The sequence below is a fragment of the Paramormyrops kingsleyae genome, chromosome 2, assembly GCF_048594095.1.
Source record: "Paramormyrops kingsleyae isolate MSU_618 chromosome 2, PKINGS_0.4, whole genome shotgun sequence".
Lineage (NCBI taxonomy): Eukaryota > Metazoa > Chordata > Actinopteri > Osteoglossiformes > Mormyridae > Paramormyrops > Paramormyrops kingsleyae.
In genome coordinates this window covers 4,348,505-4,365,026 of record NC_132798.1, presented here as the reverse complement: position 1 = coordinate 4,365,026, position 16,522 = coordinate 4,348,505, and the positions used below count along the sequence as shown (strand labels likewise).

The window sequence follows — 16,522 nt, the reverse complement described above, 5'->3', positions numbered from 1 at the left end:
ACTGTGGTGTATAATCGCTGTGGTGTATAGTCGCTGTGGTGTATAATCGCTGTGGTGTATAGTCGCTGCACTGTGGTGTATAATCGCTGTGGTGTATAGTCGCTGCACTGTGGTGTATAATCGCTGTGGTGTATAGTCGCTGCACTGTGGTGTATAATCGCTGTGGTGTATAGTCGCTGCACTGTGGGGGGTGCATGGACAGTGCATGATTCAGTCAGTGTCGCCCAGAGTGCCTTTGTTTATATGTTGAATCTCTGTTCAGTACAGTGGCACCTTAAGAGCCTCGGCCCACACGTCAGGCAGGGCATGGCTTAGCGTGGTCTTACAGAACTGCAAGTGCACATGCAGCAAAGGGTTGCAGGGGGCTTGGAGCCAATCCTGGGATGCGTGGAGCACGAGGAAGGAGCACCCCAGCTCGACTGAGTGCTCAGTGCTGTTTGGAGAGCAAAAGTTGTGCGCTGTAGTAACTAAGTGTCCTTAGCTAGCATCGAGTACCGTAAATCTGGCTTGTCGCAGGCGGACGCTGTGTTTCCAGTGTAGCCAGAGTGTCATGTCCTTGGCGATGCTGTTTACCTGCTTCGTGGCCGGCGACACGCCTCCCTCCATCCATGTCGCTTCTTAAGAAGACCGTGGCGCATTAAAGGTATGCGTTTGGCCACATGACGAACATTGGGAGAACCTCCGGAGTATGACGTAACCGCAGGAATGTGTGGAAAAGTCCGACGTCGGAAGCGGGGCAGCTGGCGGGGTGTCAGAAAGGTGACGTCCCCGCTCGGGCCGGAACATGTCCCCCCCATCTCGGTAGGAGCGAGTGCGCATTTTGTTATGTCAAGCTCCGCCGCGCTAAGCCTGGGCTTGCACCCCCGTATGCCACCCCCCCCCCCCACGAATCACTTCAAAGTGACCGAAGGAAAACAGCATCAACAAATGAAAGGGAAAAAGATGAATGAGTCCTCACCCTCCGCCAGAGCGCTGCTGCAGCTGCCCACGTCTGCGTCATGGCTGCTGCCGGTGTACGTTACAGCCAGCCGTCCCAGCCAGCGGCCCTGCTCCAGCTGGGGACGCATTTAAAGGTCAGAGGTCACGACCGGGCTCCTCAGACGAGGGCGGGTGGCTGTCTGAGTGGACCGACTGGGAACGCTGGGTACGGTCACCCCACTGCATCTGCTCGCTATTTCCCACCCTAGATTCACGGTGATATACACCACCCACATCTCTGCGGCACTCTGATAAGCGTAACCGGCAAAATCAGTGGAAAAGAAGCATGTCAAACCACAAAGTCCTGTATCTGAAGCTTTATTGAGGCCTTTGTAATTACAATACATATTTGTAACTAATTGTCTGAATTTGAAGCAAAAAAAAAACAAAACTGCGGTTTCTGATTACTGATGACTGCTTTTGTATATGAGAGATTGATTTTCCATTTTTTCTGGTTGTTTTCTTTTATATAGCAGATGTTCTGGTTTGTTGCCGGTCCCCAAACTATTTAGTTTATTCACATTTGTGTTTAATGAAAATGTTATTTTAAGCTTGCTGGCTTTCGTAGAAAGAGTCTTAAACTTGTGTTAAGACGTATTTAAGTTCTGAACTTCTCGCTGGTGAAAACAAACCTCCGTAAAAATACACACAGATTATCTCTTTCCATCACGTCCGTGGTAATCAGGCATTTGTCAATTAATCTGGGACTTTTCTGAACACAGTGTTATTGCTGCATTTTATGGTCTAAAAGTAATAGCAGCACATTAATAAATCCATCCAGTGTAAAGTCGTCAAGGTTTATACTGGAGTCGACCGCGGCTGAGTAACGGCAAAACTTGCCTTTGAGCCCCAGGTCATTTGCGGTGATTGGCTGCGAGGTGTCGCCTCAGCAGACCCACATGAATGTGACGCCGTCAGCACCAGCTCAGGCTCAGAGCACTTCCTGCCTTATTTATGCTCTCAGCGCAAACACGTCACGGCAGAGAACTGCAATGTTAATAGGACGCCACAGCTCGACTGCTGGCTGGCACCCTCGAGTCCGCACCAGCGCCTAGCCGGAAACAAAAGCCGGGATAAAGGGGGCCTGAAGCTCGGCCAGACGACGGTGGAGTTAATGACCCATGGGCAGCGGACAGACGGGAAGGCCCGCGTGACGCAGAGGAGGAGAGCTGAAGTGGCGAGGGCCCCGTTTCTCCTTGACGCGACGTTTCACGTAGCCTGTGTTCGCGTGTAACCTCGCGTCATTGGATTCGCCGCAGCTGTGTCGCACGCCTGCTGAAGTCTAGGTGAAGCTCAGATCGGGAGCCAGCGCTGGCCGGCGGCCAGGGGACCTCATTACATCAGCGTTTGATGCCCTTTTTTTTTAAGTGAGAAATACCAAAGGGTCAGGCGAGAGATTCAGAGAGTTTCCGAAAAACGCTTAATCTAGAATATAGCTTGGCACGTGAGATGGCTGTTTTATAGTTCTGGTTAAGTGTTTTACATACAGAATCCAAAGCATTTGGGTTGAAGTATTTTTTTTTTGCGGGCAGTGAAGTTATTCTTGAAGGAGTGAAAAACGTTATTTTAGAGAAAAAAAAAAACAGATGCTCTACATTCTGCTGCCCAGGTTTTTAAGATAAGGACTCAGTGTAAAAACATTTCAAAGGTTAAGGAAAGTGTCATCTCGTGGTGGACATGCCTTACAGCCTCCCCTAGTGATCATCTTCATCTGAGGAGCTCCATGGCTCTTGAAAGCTTCAGGCTGTGGGCTTTGCCTTTGGTAATATTTATTTTTCCCCTTGGAGCCTTTTGACCAAGCATCCTCGTCAATCACCTTGTCAGCGGGCTGAGCGAGCCTGTCTGGTCCCACAGGGAACCTAGTGTTCCGGGGCCATGGGATCAAAGGTCAGACACGTCTTAAGCAACTGCTGCTGCAGTCTGCACTCCCACTACACTGTAAGTGATGGGAAGGCTGATGGTTCATGGGACCCACGGCCCCTCTGCTTCTGGGACCATAGAGAGGGCCGTGCCTACTGGCTGTATGAGGCACACATGTCCAGGTCCCTCAGTCTGGGACACGTGGTCAAGTCACGTGCTGCTGTCCAACCACACAGTCGAGAGACCTCAGGTGTGATCCTGAATGTTTTAGTGTGTGTGGTTCTCTGGGTCTTGCATGAGGAACTACCATGCCTTTATGAGCGAAAGTAGAGAAGAAAGCTGAAGAACATAGTATGGTCACTCTCTGAAACCTTTGAAAGGCCTCAGAATCCTTACGGATTGCATCTCCGTGACGATAAGCTTCCTGTTAATCCAGGTCCCTCATTTACTTTAGTTATTTTCTCTCTTCTATTATATCTGAGTGTCTCCTTGATGTTTCATTCTAGTTTGAACATTGCAGCTCAGGGTGAGGACTTGCATGTTGGAGAGGAACCAGTTTCTGTATTTGAGTACTTGTTTGGATCACTGTGGAAAATACACCTTCTGTGTAGAGAGGCCCCCGTCATGGATGTAGCATCAGCCATGCAGCAGACACTGGTGGGACGTACCAGATGTATCCGGATATTGGGTTCTTCTAATAATACATATACGCAGTGGGCAGAAGATTCCTTCGTAACTTCAAAGAGACATGTTCAGTATATTTAAATATTTCACCGTGGTTTTGCCGCAGCGCAGGATTTAGCAGCAAAGTGTCCTTTGCGTGAACCAGACAGAGACGCCGTCACCGGATCTGCGTGGCTGTCCGAAAGGAGAGATCACACAGAAGGACGGGGAACCTGGATCACAGCGAGGGGCCCGTCTCACCAATAAAAAGGAGCCCTTTTTAGTTCTGCATACTCACCTCTTAAGCATCTCATTGGCGGTTCACGCCACCTTTCAGCCTTAATGTCTCACAGCAGGCCTGCGGTCACAGACACTGATTCATGGGCTGACAGGGCTGCATCCGTACCTGCGGCGACTGTGCAGACGGACGGCACCGACCAGCCCCGCGGTGCACTTTAAACGAAGATAACTTTAATGCTCCATTCTGAGAAAATATGTTCCTCTGTCGTTTTTGGCCACGTTGCCTGTGAATTTTCTGCATTAGATGTTTATTGAACTGTTGTCTGTGTCTTTTAAACAATGCACGGTGTCTCTTTTGTATCCTTAAAAATTACCCAATATGCCGTTTGTTAGTGCCGTTTCTCTTCTTTTTGTCCTGCCAGTGTTTCCGTATCCTCTGCTGCAAAGCTCCGCCGCCGCCCAGACCTGAGTATGATGTCGTGTGTATAGGACTGACCGGTGCTGGGAAGACTTCGCTCCTCTCCTGCCTGTGCAACGAAGGCTCTGACGCCATTGGTCCCACCACCGGTGAGGCCTTCTTTATACTTGTATAATCATACAGTGCTCCATGGATTCGCTCCAGCAATCAGCTCTCATTCAAACAAGCTGCATCGCTTTTTAAAAGAATGTCTTCCCACAAGTAAAGTTTTTTTTTTTTTTTTAATGAGAATATAAAATTGAGATCAGTTGTTAAAAAGCCTACTTTTCCCTGTATTACCTGTATGTAGTTTCTGTTCCATGCATGTGAACAGAAACAGAAAGTCACACAACCTCTTACATTTGGTCATATCAAAGAGCTGATGTTGTGCAGGGTGTCATTTATGCACATTTGCTGAGAGGGAAATGGTCGCACCGCATGACTGTGTGTCACCTCTGCTGTGCTTGTCAGCTTTATAACAGAATTAAATCTCACCATAAGTGACAACATTCGTATTACGAGAGCCATCCCTATAAAAACTAACAGAGGAACTATAAAATAAGGGTGAAATTCTGTTTTCCAGCGTGTTGTAACTGCTCTAAAAAAAAAACAAAAAACCTTTTCTTGGAATGACACGCTAAGGTGATTATGCAATTTTTCCTGTTTTGCTTGTGGTTCTGCTTAAGTACTCGGCTGCTTAAATACTTGGGCTCCTGTTATGTGGGAGCAAGGCATGGATCTGTGACTGGAAATACAAACAAGCCAAAGGGAATTCAATTCAATTAAACGTGATCGAGTAAATATGTCATGAAAAGAACAGTTTCGTAAAGAGACGAAAGCAGTAGATCCAAGTAAAAATGAAATCCAGTGACAACATCTTATATTTATGAACATGGTATCTTCCTGCCAGTGAAATACAGTAAGTGAAAAAACTTGGGGTGCAAGGAAATCCAGCAAAAGCAAACCGGTTCAGGAGGGTGTCGGAGAGGATCATGACAACATCAAATACAAACGACACAAACTCATCGGCCGTGAACCAATAATAATACAGCAATAATTAAATAAGCGGCGGTTCCGCACACATCTGTAGTGCATTTACAATATGTTTAAATTACGTGTTAGAAAACATTTCTTTGAGTCAAGTGAGTTTATTGTTATATTCCTATTGAGATTGGCACCCGTATTTAGTATATTTACAAAAAAATTTACAAAAATTATGTGGCCTCGTCACGCTGACTTTTTGCTGTGTCCTCGCAGTCATGCTTATGCTAATGACCATTCTCGTGATTTCTCTGTCTTTCAGGATTCAGCATCAAAGCGGTGCCCTTCCACAATGCCGTGCTGAATGTGAAGGAGCTTGGAGGTAACTTCATACCAGTGGAGAAAAAATCTTTACTCAGAGTTCACTCCATCCATCCATAGGTTCACTCACACACTGAAGTTCTTTACCCCCAAAGCTTTGTTCTGTTTCAGACCGCGAGCAGATCACAGAGTGGAGTTAATTTTACAGGATTTTGATGTCCCTAACATAAAAAGCAGTTCACTGTTCCTCTTCTGATTCGGGCTATAAAATACACGACATCTCGACCTGGATGTGCAGTTTGACTCAGTGTCCATAACATTACCCAATAGCAATCAGATGGTCACTGATTGAAGTCCTGGGGTCGGCAGAGTGATGTCACCACTAGACCCTTGAACAAAGCCCTTAACCCCAGGACGCTCTAGGGAGTGTCTGATTCTGATTTCTCAGAAAAAAATTATTTTGCCTTGGGTAAAGGCATCTGCCAAATGTACATGTCAAGCCCCTTGCTATATAAACATAATGATAGGGTTGTATTGATCACCAACATTTAAGAATTATTTGTAAACGGTTTAAATAAAGAATGATAAGTGGAAGGGCAGCAGTGTCACAGCTCACAGCAGCAGATCATCCCCCGTATCTACGTCTGCTGGTGTCAGCCTCCGGTCACTCTGGATCTACTGAGATGTTGAAAAAGGTATACAGGCTTCTGGAATGTGATTAATTGAAGATTTTTTTTCATTTAGCTGACTGCTGACAATTAATGCTCTGTGGTACATATACGATGCTTGTATGTCCTTCATCTATTTTGGAAGAGATTTGACGCAGCCTGAAGGGTTGTAAATTATACGTTTGATGCGGCTCATTTACGGCAAAGTTTTCCTTGTTCCTTCGTGTTTTTTTTTTTTTTTTTTAACTTTTATCTGACCCAGTCTGTAGCCAGGCTCAACTGCAATGGCGGTGTACAAAACAGGACATTTGTTTAGTTTCAGCTCATACATCCATGTCATTAAGAAGCACTGTGCCCGTAAAGGCAGTGACCAGCAAATGTCACATTCAGAACGATCGACTGAAATAGAACTTCATCCACAGTGGAGTGGAAACCAGGGAAACGGTGGTACAGAACTAGGCAGGCCCATACGACATGAAGGTTATGTGTTTTCCTGCAGGACATGCGACGTGTGCCATGAGAAATGGCTGAAGGTCACTACAGCAGTCCTGAGAGAAAGAAAAAATAGGCCCAGCACATTTGTAAGGAGTGTTACCAAATTTGGTCAGAGCTTAAAATTATGGAATCCACTAGGTCAGAGCTGTCTGGGAGGTACTCACAGCCCATTAGCAGCTTTCTGCAGGGTTTGCTTACTGGCAGAGGTGGAAAGTTCAGGTCCAGAAAGTACAAATCCAGAACAAGATTTTGTTTCAACCAACCCATTGAGCATAAATAGTCACAGTCACAGGGTACTGAAGTGGTTGGTTGAAACAAAATCTTGGTCTGGATTTGTACTTTCTGGACCTGAACTTTCCACCTCTGCTTACTGGAGTGTTTATCGTAAGGTCAGTAGGCTGTGTAGAACTCTTAACTTATCGGATTTTCCTTAAAATCCCTCTAAGGACCTTGTTGTAATACCTTTGGGCAAAAGTACCTGCCCTGAATTCAGAGGTGCTGTAAAATTAGGGGAAGTTTGGGTGATTCCAAAGAGATTTGGAACATGATTGGATTGGTTTGGGTTGGGGGCCCAATATGTGTGTTATAAAGAAACACAAACTCTCTAGTGGTGCCCCCACCTGAATTGCTGCAATAAAATATTCGCCTGTTTTAAAAATTGTAATTTGTTTTTGGTAAAAGGGTTACTCAACTATGTGATGGACCGATATCCCATCTGAGGTGGGCTTTGCCTCATGCCCTGTGGTTCCTCGGATAGGCGCCTGACTCACTGCGACCCAGTACTGGATAGGCGGTTGGAAGATGAGTCACTAGTCAACCAGCGGTGGGACTGAGGTGTAGCTGGTGTTAAATTTCTCAAAAATTTTTGAAAATCATTTGAACATAATGGGATTTTTAGGCTTAAAAAACTATGAATGGGTTAAGGAGAAGCTCCAAAGGAGCTAAAACTGAGTAAAAGAAACGGATCTTACATTTTCTTGCCACGCATAAGATAGCAAGTGTATAGTTTAACTTTTTTTAGACAATATGTTGTGGGAAATGGTCTTATTTGTATCTTATCTTTGTGTATTTCAGCCTTGAATAAAGGTACATTCACCCATTATCCAAACCTATCTATCCAGTACAGTGTCACTGTGAGTGGTTGGCAGTCTGGCAGGGCACGCACAGGCCGGTTGGCAGTCTGGCAGGGCACACACAGGCCGGTTGGCAGTCTGGCAGGGCACACACAGGCCGGTTGGCAGTCTGGCAGGGCACACACAGCCTGGTTGGCAGTCTGGCAGGGCACGCACAGGCCGGTTGGCAGTCTGGCAGGGCACGCACAGGCCGGTTGGCAGTCTGGCAGGGCACGCACAGGCCGGTTGGCAGTCTGGCAGGGCACGCACAGGCCGGTTGGCAGTCTGGCAGGGCACACACAGGCCGGTTGGCAGGCGACGGCAGGGCACACATAGCCTGGTTGGCAGTCTGGCAGGGCACACACAGCCTGGTTGGCAGTCTGGCAGGGCACACACAGCCTGGTTGGCAGTCTGGCAGGGCACGCACAGGCCGGTTGGCAGTCTGGCAGGGCACGCACAGGCCGGTTGGCAGTCTGGCAGGGCACACACAGGCCGGTTGGCAGTCTGGCAGGGCACGCACAGGCCGGTTGGCAGTCTGGCAGGGCACACACAGGCCGGTTGGCAGTCTGGCAGGGCACACACAGGCCGGTTGGCAGTCTGGCAGGGCACACACAGGCCGGTTGGCAGTCTGGCAGGGCACACACAGCCTGGTTGGCAGTCTGGCAGGGCACACACAGCCTGGTTGGCAGTCTGGCAGGGCGCGCACAGGCCGGTTGGCAGTCTGGCAGGGCACGCACAGGCCGGTTGGCAGTCTGGCAGGGCACGCACAGGCCGGTTGGCAGTCTGGCAGGGCACACACAGCCTGGTTGGCAGTCTGGCAGGGCACACACAGGCCGGTTGGCAGTCTGGCAGGGCACACACAGGCCGGTTGGCAGTCTGGCAGGGCACACACAGGCAGGTTGGCAGTCTGGCAGGGCACACACAGCCTGGTTGGCAGTCTGGCAGGGCACGCACAGGCCGGTTGGCAGTCTGGCAGGGCACGCACAGGCCGGTTGGCAGTCTGGCAGGGCACGCACAGGCCGGTTGGCAGTCTGGCAGGGCACGCACAGGCCGGTTGGCAGTCTGGCAGGGCACGCACAGGCCGGTTGGCAGTCTGGCAGGGCACGCACAGCCTGGTTGGCAGTCTGGCAGGGCACGCACAGGCCGGTTGGCAGTCTGGCAGGGCACGCACAGGCCGGTTGGCAGTCTGGCAGGGCACGCACAGACCGGTTGGCAGTCTGGCAGGGCGCGCACAGGCCGGTTGGCAGTCTGGCAGGGCACGCACAGGTGATCACACACAATGGGCAGGTCACAGATGCTAATGCTAATCCACATGTTCTGGGACTGTGGGAGACCCATGCAGTTACTGCAGATACACAGGGTGGGGGCAGAGACTGAATTTGGACCCCTATCTGTGTATTTCAGACTACAGTGGTGCTCTGATAAGCAGGATATGTTTTAGAGCTAATAGATTTAACCCTCTGGGGACTAGGGGTAGGAAACACACTTTCACTGACTGGGGCATGATCACACATTTATTTCAATATCATAAACTTAATTCATGGCAAATTATTTCTTATGTATTTGTTTTGGCCTTAAACTCATCTTCATGTTAATGTACTTTGTAAATATGTCAGATTTATGTTAAGTTTGTAATTTGACATCAAAGTATAGACATTGCAAAATGCAGTTTGGAACAATTGCAGAAACATTATAAAAGTACATAGTAAGAAATGCTGGCAGTTTGTTTTGATCCCAGATATCTGATCACCAAAGTCTTGGCTACATGAAGATGACTAAATGGTGTAGTTGCAACATTCAGTTGGATAAATAAATAAATAAGAAAAAGCTAACTCATGTCACTATTGTCACTATATCCTTCCATTGAATATGTAGGAGCTTTCATGTGTATGCATGAGCCATTCACACCTGGCCAGATCCCCTCCCCCCTTTTATGGTGCTGACGGGATGTATCTGGATCGCGTTTCATTGTTGCATTGTTCATGAAATTACCATGTGAATGCGATTTGAATACGCGGTAATGCGGCTATTTAGAATGTGAATAGCGATCTTCAGGTGAGAGCGGTACTACACGCCCCCGATGCAGGTAAAACAAAGTAAGGTGACATGGTTTACTTTTTAGCCTATTTAACCTAATTTAAAAAACTTTAATACTTCCGACAATAGACATTTTGAAAAGAAGACAGATTACGGATTTAGTCAGAGTTTTTTTTTTCATGATTTCATGAAGATTTCAGCGAGATATAAACTGAAATGCACGAGAGAGATATGCGGCATCGCCGATGATGCCCTCTTCCCCAGAGGGTTAGCCAGAAGTTTGGGCTAAAAAAGTGGTGTTTCTGACGCCCTTTGACAGGGTGAATGGGGCTGGTGAGCAGCAAAGGGCCTCTAGCTGTCAACCTGAAATGGGTAATCTGAATGCAATCATGATGCCTACCCGGGACGGGTAATCTGAATGCAATCATGATGCCTACCCGGGACGGGTAATCTGAATGCAATCATGATGCCTACCCGGGACGGGTAATCTGAATGCAATCATGATGCCTACCCGGGACGGGTAATCTGAATGCAATCATGACGCCTACCCGGGACGGGTAATCTGAATGCAATCATGACGCCTACCCGGGACGGGTAATCTGAATGCAATCATGACGCCTACCCGGGACGGGTAATCTGAATGCAATCATGACGCCTACCCGGGACGGGTAATCTGAATGCAATCATGACGCCTACCCGGGACGGGTAATCTGAATGCAATCATGACGCCTACCCGGGACGGGTAATCTGAATGCAATCATGACGCCTACCCGGGACGGGTAATCTGAATGCAATCATGACGCCTACCCGGGACGGGTAATCTGAATGCAATCATGACGCCTACCCGGGACGGGTAATCTGAATGCAATCATGATGCCTACCCGGGACGGGTAATCTGAAAGCAATCATGATGCCTACCCGGGACGGGTAATCTGAAAGCAATCATGATGCCTACCCGGGACGGGTAATCTGAAAGCAATCCAGACGCCTACCCGGGACGTGTAATCTGAAAGCAATCCAGACGCCTACCCGGGACGTGTAATCTAAAAGCAATCCAAACGCCTACCCGGGACGGGGAATCTGAAAGCAATCCAGACGCCTACCCGGGACGGGGAATCTGAAATCAATCCAGACGCCTACCCGGGACGGGGAATCTGAAATCAATCGAGACGTCTACCCGGGACGGGGAATCTGAAAGCAATCGAGACGCCTACCCGGGACGGGGAATCTGAAAGCAATCGAGACGCCTACCCGGGACGGGAAATCTGAAAGCAATCGAGACGCCTACCCGGGACGGGGAACCTGAAAGCAATCGAGACGCCTACCCGGGACGGGGAACCTGAAAGCACTCTAGATGCCTACCCGGGACGGGGAACGTGAAATCAATCGAGACGCCTACCCGGGACGGGGAACCTGAAAGCAATCCAGACGCCTACCCCGGACGGGGAACCTGAAAGCAATCGAGACGCCTACCCGGGACGGGGAACCGGAAATCGGAAATCAATCGAGACGCCTACCCGGGACGGGGAACCGGAAATCAATCGAGACGCCTACCCGGGACGGGGAACCTGAAATCAATCGAGACGCCTACCCGGGACGGGGAACCTGAAAGCAATCCAGACGCCTACCCCGGACGGGGAATCTGAAAGCAATCGAGATGCCTACCCGGGACACGGTATCTGAAAGCACTCTAGATGCCTACCCAGGATGAAGAATCTGAAAGCATTTATTCCACATGGCCACAGCAATGTAATAATTTCTGCTGCAACATGGTTTGTATTACTGTAAAATGTGATGTGGTTTGCCTCGCTAATAATGACTGTGAATGAAGCCGTCCTTCTCCATGTTAAAAAAAAAAAAAAAAAACAGAAATTGACATCATTGGTAAACTGCTATTAGTCTCAAAGCAGAAGGAAACAGGTTGTTTTAATTTAGAGTTCTCACAGCATTACTGTTTCTGAAAGATTAGTCATGCGGCAGGCCTTTCCAGCAGGCCTTTCCTCGGTTAATCATGCGGCAGGCCTTTCCTCGGTTAATAAAAGGTTTAGGATACCAGGGCTGCTGTCCACCCCCAAAGGTCAGTCTGATGTTCATTCTCTGAACAGCACACAACTGAAACCACATTCAGATACTGGGTTATGATCACTGACAATTACTGTCACCATCTCAGCCTCTGCTGTGCATTTTTTTGTTTCCTAGTGTGTCATCACTTTCCTGCCACATTTTAACTTCAGTTGCGAACAGCAAAAGACTCACTTTTTTAATGCTTCGTTCAACTGACTTGAGAAGACAAACAGCTTCAAGACTGACTTACTGAAAGGAATTGCATGATTTAAGATTTCACCTGCATCACACCTGTGACTGAGCATGATTTTAAAAATCAAGAGATAATGAGACGGACATGTGTCGGATTCACTCTATACTCTATACTCTGCTTCGGGCCAAAGCAGTGGCTTTGAGCACTGCTGTTTTGATTTATTGTACTTTACCTGGCCTATATTTGGCTCTGTAGTTTATAAATGTCACACGTCCTTAGAGTGCCAGTAAGGAAAGTCAAGCTTCAGGGCTTGTGCCCTATCTGTTTGGTTTAAAGAGACATTGTTGATGCCACGGAGTGATAAATGCGTCAACAATGGGAATGTTTGCACGGCCTAGCCAGCGCCGGCTATAGGGGAGGGAAGTGGTGCAGGAGCTGCTGCTGTGGTTCGGCCCAGGCTGAGACGCGGCCGGGCTGCGGACGGTCGGGCCCCAGGCATCCAGCCACACAGCTCCGGGTGTCAGGCGAAAGCTATGGCTTTTAAGAATGCAGGGCTGCAAAATGCAGTGATAGAAATTCATCTCCTGCTTCGGGAAGCTGCCCTTTGTACACGAGACTGAAACACTGCATTATTAGCTTTATTAGCTGAACGCTGTTTTATATTTCATCGAATCTCAAATTACAGATGGCTGCACTAACAACTACATACTTATGTTTTTTCTTCTCCTTATGAACTGCCAGGTGGAAGCCAATAAAAAAAACCTTCTTAGGCAATCTCTAATGACCGTTGAACATATAATGTTATGCAAGTAAGGATATTACATAATTTCCTAAAACAGAATTAATAAATTGTGCGTTTAAGCAGCTGTATATACATTATCCATTATATCAAGTCGTCATGTGTGCTCTGCGTCTCATGATTTTTTTCTCGTGTTGGAGAATTGCGTGCATGCCACTCAATAAAGATGTTCGACCAAAAGCTGTTGCGTCCAAACTGACAGCAGATGTGAAAAAGGCCACCACAGGCTGATGTGATTATAAGAATTGTAAACAAAGAAAAACAATGTTCTATTTTCAAATGTGCTGGTTTCAGGTAGGGGTGTTTTAAAAAAACAAATACTTATTCTGGTTTGAAAATTAAGACCCAACAATAAAATTGCACTGTTTGAAATTTTATTAGCTAATTTTAAAATATTGTTCAGTTGCACCATAGACCAGTCATGTCTCCCTAATTCCGCAATACTCCTGTATTGAGGGCGGTGCCTGTAGGCGTGACTGTGCCCTGTGATGGGTTGGCGCCCCATCCTGGGTTGTTCCCTGCCTTGTGCCCTGTGATGGGTTGGCGCCCCATCCTGGGTTGTTCCCTGCCTTGTGCCCTGTGATGGGTTGGCGCCCCGTCCTGGGTTGTTCCCTGCCTTGTGCCCTGTGATGGGTTGGCGCCCCGTCCTGGGTTGTTCCCTGCCTTGTGCCCTGTGATGGGTTGGCGCCCCATCCTGGGTTGTTCCCTGCCTTGTGCCCTGTGATGGGTTGGCGCCCCGTCCTGGGTTGTTCCCTGCCTTGTGCCCTGTGATGGGTTGGCGCCCCATCCTGGGTTGTTCCCTGCCTTGTGCCCTGTGATGGGTTGGCGCCCCATCCTGGGTTGTTCCCTGCCTTGTGCCCTGTGATGGGTTGGCGCCCCATCCTGGGTTGTTCCCTGCTTTGTGCCCTGTGATGGGTTGGCGCCCCGTCCTGGGTTGGTCCCTGTCTTGCACCCATAGCCTCCATCTTAGGCTCCGGACCCCCTGAGAACCTGAATAGTACAATCGGTTTCAGAAAATGGATTGATGGCTTTGAGGAACAATTGTATTTTAGTGATAAATGGCAGTGAGGAGTGATTCTTAAATCCAGTGTAACAGTAAATACGCCGACCCTATTCTTCACTGATTTTTTAAAGCACTCTTCTGTTAGTATCTGCATTTGCCTGCTTTCAGGTGTCACGCTTGACAGATGCCTGCATGCACACTGTTGATTAACATATTCTGCTGACACAAGAGACCACCCCAGACTGGCTGTCATAATTACAGACGTTTATGTGAAGCTGCCCGGATAAGTCTGCAGGCCTTCTATGCGGCTCAATGGGACTGAAGCGCGGATGAGAAGTTTGGGCAGACACGCAGTCAGGACAGCTGCTGGACAGATTTGCCACACGGAGCTGCCCCCGGCATCACTTATGACCACATCGGACCATTAAGACCGAACAGGCCTGCTGCACACATTTCTGCTGTCGCTCTGATACTCGGGTGGTCGGAATGCAGTTGTCCAGCAGAACCATATTGGCAAGTAATTAATCCAATTCCAGAGAGGCGGTTTCTCATCCGACGTCTTAAGGAGCCACCTGAGCATATGAGAAGCGCAGGAACGTGTAGGTGACTGATTTATGCGTCTGATTTATCTTCTATGACCGTACAGCATTCTTCAAATAACGGCACACGCACGGTTGCAGTGGCACGCTGACTAGGTAGTTTGTCAGCCTGCGATATGGTTAAAAAACAGGTAGCTCATCCAGTGCAAGACAGGAGATGAGAAAAGCCAGCTGTCTTTTTCGCTAAAATGTAAAACCGAGAACATATACCATGCACACCAGTAGATCAAGCAGAGCTAGAAATGTGTTTTATTTCCTGTGGTCAAATAATAAACAAATAACCAAAGAAGGGGGTATCAGTGTGGTCTTCATCATGGCTCCAGCTGTTTTGGTTGAAATGTAAGGCCACAAAGTAATTATCATTATATTTTGTTTCTGGGAAACACTCTGCCCTGAGCTGTTTTGAGAACATTGAGAATCATTTAAGTTTGGCCCCCAGCGCAATATAGCTGTAACATTTTTGTTTAGATATTTCAGGAAGTGATCATCGGCGAATGAGCTTTCTCAGGCTGTTATAGGGCATTATCGCATTCTCCTTCTGACCAATAGGGGGCAGAAACTGGCCAGAGCCAGTCATTTTCAGATTTCACTTAACAATGAGTGGAATAATTGGTACAACTATATAAGGATGTAAACCTGAAGAGTCTTACAAGTCTAAAATAATAGATATGATGGTATTCGTTCACCTTGAAAATATTCTTTTTTCAGTTCGTCACAGCAGACATTGACGGCTATTAGACAAATCAGAGTAACAGTATTTTGGCTGAAAAGACTGGTTTTTATTAATTACAGGAGAGAATGTGTAAAGGAGGAAGTATGTCAAATATATGGCAAAATGGCTTGCTGCTGATATTTGGAGTGTCGTGTCGACTTTGCTTTGCTCTTTTCCAACCCCGACACACCTGAGTTGTCATGACAACCAAACTAAGACAAGGGGGGACACTGGAGAGAAGCTCATTTTGGTAGCGTGTAGGTTTCTTCCCCTAACAGAGCCGTGCCAGAATTACCGCGGACAAAAGGAACCATATGTTCACTATAAATTGGGAGGCATTTGAACTTTGCTTTGTTGGAATCTGCACTCACAACATAACTGCGTGCCCTGCTTTTAATGGTTCACAGCATCGATATTTACTTTGAAGAAAGGCTTTATCTCGAGCAGAGTGCGTTTGGACGCTCTTTTCCCCAAGGGTCTTGCAAGCGGGGGCCAAACTTGGCACCCCAAGATGAAGTCTGTGCAGTATGTAATGCAACTTCCTGTGCTAAAAAAACAACAACACTGAACCATAAATTACATTGGCACATTTCTCTAAACACAATTTTAGGTAATATTTTATTCAAATGTTAAATATATGCATTTTTAGTGCACACTGAATGTTTCTCAATGTACTTATGAATAATTTTCTTTGATTATTGTGACTCCTAGTTAATCATAACATTAGTACAATTTTACTAAGAATGTGTAAACATGGGACTTGATTGATTACATTTCTCTTGGTCTTTTTTGAAACTTGGGTTGTTTATTCAGGCACAAAACAAAAGGTGAAGGTGATTCATCAGTTTAAGATTTGACTTTGATATTGTCGATTTCAGTCTGATGAATCAAATCCAAAAATACATTTTTGTGGAGAAAATTTACTGTGAGTGTTGAAATATTAATACTGCTGGCGCTCTGCAAAGAGATGAGTGGTCTGAGAATGGGGTCGTCCACTAACATACAATCTTGGTTCTTTCATTAAAGGAGCCGACAATATCAAGAAGTACTGGAGCCGCTATTACCAGGGATCGCAGGGAGTGATCTTCGTTCTGGACAGCGCCTCTTCTGAAGGGGACATGGAAGTGGCCCGGAAGGAGCTCCATGCCGCCCTGCAGCACCCCCAGCTCTCCACGCTCCCGTTCCTCATTCTGGCCAACCACCAGGACAAGCCCGCCTCACGCTCCCCGCAAGAGGTAACTTTCCACACCAAATATAGAGGTCGATTGTTTTCATTCGGAGCTCATTCCACTGGTAAGCATCTGTTTAAAGGTGATTTAGCTTGGTCTGCTATCTCATTC

General features: G+C 47.5%; 1 protein-coding gene across 4 annotated transcripts in view; it reads left to right on the top strand.

Moving 5' to 3' along the window:
• Nucleotides 1-16,522, top strand: part of LOC111857476 (ADP-ribosylation factor-like protein 15) — an 81,484-nt gene that overhangs the window by 16,927 nt on the left and 48,035 nt on the right. For all 4 annotated transcript variants that reach the window (XR_011984447.1, XM_023838386.2, XM_072703897.1 and 1 more), the window contains exons 2-4: nucleotides 4,164-4,308; nucleotides 5,502-5,561; nucleotides 16,209-16,417. Coding sequence is in view for 3 of the 4 variants with exons in the window: in XM_023838386.2 (XP_023694154.1) it covers nucleotides 4,164-4,308; nucleotides 5,502-5,561; nucleotides 16,209-16,417 (414 nt within the window). In the remaining variant the exon portion in view is untranslated. The remainder of the gene's footprint in view (nucleotides 1-4,163; nucleotides 4,309-5,501; nucleotides 5,562-16,208; nucleotides 16,418-16,522) is intronic.